At 67.3% G+C, this 3,027-nt stretch overlaps 1 protein-coding gene across 1 annotated transcript; it reads right to left on the bottom strand.

The window, feature by feature from the left end:
- Positions 1 to 264: 264 nt before the first annotated feature.
- LOC135329766 (uncharacterized) lies at positions 265 to 2,705 on the bottom strand. Its single transcript, XM_064519542.1, has 2 exons — positions 2,221 to 2,705; positions 265 to 1,343 (listed from the first exon to the last, which is right to left on the bottom strand). Exons 1-2 carry the CDS (start codon positions 2,519 to 2,521, stop codon positions 265 to 267), a joined length of 1,380 nt encoding a protein of 459 aa, XP_064375612.1. The 5' UTR covers positions 2,522 to 2,705.
- Between the last annotated feature and the right edge of the window lie 322 nt (positions 2,706 to 3,027).

Here is a 3,027-nt window from a genome sequence, read left to right as displayed (position 1 = left end):
ATGATAGAAACTGGTGTAAAATTTATTTTTCTACTGACACGTCTAATCTTGGTGGTGATTATCAGTAAATTCTGTAATGATTAAGGTGAGTGGAGTTTCTTTCCTTGACCTGTGTTGGTGGGTCTCACCCGGGGACAATAGCCGAACGGCTCTCCCGTGATGGCTGGAGTTGCAGCCGGTTCAGCGTGCTCCTTCCTCCTGCCTTCGGTCCTGCGGTTTCTTCCGCCTGACCTTGCTCCCCTGATGTCGGCCAGGGATATGTGTTTAACTGAATGAGCCTTTGCTCGGAGGATGTAACACCAGGACCCTGAGGATGGTCCACCTCGTGGCACGGGGGCTCTGGGAGAGCCGCTGGGCCGTGTATGTGACCGCTCCCTTGGTGTTCCTCAGGCGCCACATCCTGCCCTGAGTGTCCGATCCCTGCCGCTTCTTTTCTTCCTGCCCGCTGTTGTTGTCCCTCTCCGGAGGGAAGGGCTCAGGCTGTGGCTCTGCACGGTGCTTGGTGGCCTGGGGAAGGCAGGGCGGATGCTGAGCGGGCAGCTGGACGGGGGTCTCTTGACGCTGCTCTTGGTGGGCTGAGACCGGTGCCTGGGGCACGTGAGCTGCAGGCGACTCCTTGGATAGGCTCTGCTGGTGCTGCAGCCTCTTTGCCCGGATGTGGAGCTCCAGGGTTTCCCGGGCCTCCTCCGGCAGGAACAGGGCCTCTGCCGTGTGGAAGTACTTGGGGGCCGTGGTGGAGCGCAGCGGTGGGGGGGCTGCGGGGTGCCCCAGGCTGCAGATGGACACCTCCCAGGATGCCTGCACCACGGCGGGGAAGCCTGCCAGACGGATCTCTGTGCACTTCTTTATCAAGTGCATCCGCAGCCTCTTCTTGATCTTGTGTCCCAGCTTCAGCCTCGACACGGGGCGAGGATCGGTGCCCCCGGGCAGGCTGCCAGCCCCCTCAGCCAGGCGCGAGCCCAGGGCGGTGGGTGAGCCGGCCTGGGGGCTGACAGCTCTCTCTGGCAGGGCGTGCGTCAGCCCCGCAAGCTTGTCGGCCTGGCTGCGAAGCTCGAGGACGGTTGGGGCTGTGGCTGGAGGCAGCGGCCTGGGGGTCCCCGGCCCCCTCTGGGGCAGCCCCCTATGCCGGGCAGGCAGTCTCCTCCGCTCGCTGTGTGCCCTCCAGGGGCTGGAGTCCTCCGAGGAGGGCGACTGTGGCCTGCTGGAGGCCCAGGGGCTTTGCCAAGCTTCTGCCTCCAGCTGCCGCTGCCTCTCCCGGGCGGCCTCGCCGCAGGGCCTGCAGCTGAGGTCGTAGCACAGGAACCCACCCCGGGCCCTGCAGCCGGACGCCCGCTGCTCATCGCCTGCAACACAGAGTGGGGACAGGGCACCCTGAGCAGGGCCGAGGGCACCTGCCCCACACGCAGCCCCGCGGCCGCCTCCCGGCTGGGCACGGGGCCCTGTTGTGCCCAGCGCGGGCGCACCCCAGCCCGGGGCAGCCCCTGGGCCCCGGGAATGCGGTCGGCCGGAGGGATCCCATCTCCGGGAGCAGCCCGGCACCGGGCGAGGCCGAGCGCTCGGTGCCGCGGAGCAGAGCTGTGCTGGGCAGGGAGCAGGGCGCGGGGAGCAGGGCAGCCCTCCCCTTCCCAGGGCCAAGAGCTGGGGACCGCAGAGAAGAGCCCCACGCGCGGAACGGCCCAGCCCCACCGACAACCCCTCCTGGACCCGCCTCCCAGCAGGCCCCGTGCAGAGGAGCAGGGACACAGCAGGGACCTGGGGACCCCGACAGCCCGCGGCAGGGGAGGGATTGGAGCCCCCTCAGGGACACACAAGTGAGCAGGGCAGCAATGGATGGGGCACCCCCATGGCCCAGCAGCCCGGAGCGCGGCTTGTCCCCAAGCAGCCCCCCAGGGACGGCACCTCTCCCCATGCGGGCAGCGTGAACCCCACTGCCGTGGGGCCGCTCGGGGCCGGGGCCATGATCCCAGCCGGGCAGGCACGTGGTCCCCGGCGGGAGCCAGCACCGGGGCAGCGCAGCCTCACCTGGGTCCCGGGCGTCCGAGTGCCTCCCCCCGCAACAGCTCCAGGGAGAGACCTGCAGCACAGGAGCACCGGCACTGTGACCGCGGCCTCGGCTGAGCCCGCAGCACCCCGACCCCCACCCACCGCACGGGTGGGTCCCCGCCAGCCAGGGCCCTCCTGCAGGGTGGGAGAACGGCTGCCCCGGAGCCTCCCTCCTACCTGGCGGCGTTTGCAGACGCTGCACCAGATGCTCACGGTGGCCCAGGCCACCAGCAGCAGCAGGAAGCTGGGGCAGAGGTGCAGGAGGCAGCCACTGCCCCAGAGAAGGGAGACCCAGCCGTGACCCACGGTGTCCAGCATGGCGGGGCCGTGGACCAAGGGCTCGGGAGCAGACGCAGCCCTTTGGAGCTGCTCTCGCCTCCCCACGCAAACCCTTTGTGACTGCTGTCCCCTGGGACGGGGACAGGGCTGGGACGGTGAGGTCACTGCTGCGGCAGCACTGTGAGGTCTTCGAGCGCATCAGAAACCCCTGGCAGCGGGCACAGCCTGGGTGGGGGGCGAGGGGAGACGGGTGCCGGGCACCCGGCTGCCACAGGAACCGCAAGGAAGGGCCCAGAATCGCAGAATGCTTGAGGTTGGAAGGGATCTCTGGAGAGCAGCTAGTCCAACCCCCTGCTCAAGCAGGGTCACATTGCCCAGGACCGTGTCCAGATGGCTTTGGAATATCTCCAAGGATGGAGGCTCCACCACCTCCCTGGGCAACCTGCTCCACTGCTCTCTGACCCTCACAGGCAACAAGTTTCTCCTTACCTTCAGACAAAACTGCCTGCATTTTAGTTTGTGCCTGGTGCCTCTCGGGCTATTGCTGGGCACCACTGAAAAGAGCCCGGCCCCATCCTCTTTGCACCCTCCCTTCGGATACCTAAACACATTGATGAGATTCCCTCCCCCTCAGGCTTCTCTGCTCCAGGCCGAACAGACCCAGCTCTCGCAGCCTCTCCCCACAGCAGACATGCTCCAGCCCCT

Source organism: Dromaius novaehollandiae, chromosome 13 (genome assembly GCF_036370855.1).
Source record: "Dromaius novaehollandiae isolate bDroNov1 chromosome 13, bDroNov1.hap1, whole genome shotgun sequence".
NCBI classification, from domain to species: Eukaryota; Metazoa; Chordata; class Aves; order Casuariiformes; family Dromaiidae; genus Dromaius; species Dromaius novaehollandiae.
The sequence above is the reverse complement of the archived record's forward strand: the minus strand, read 5'-3'. Positions and strand labels throughout refer to the sequence as shown.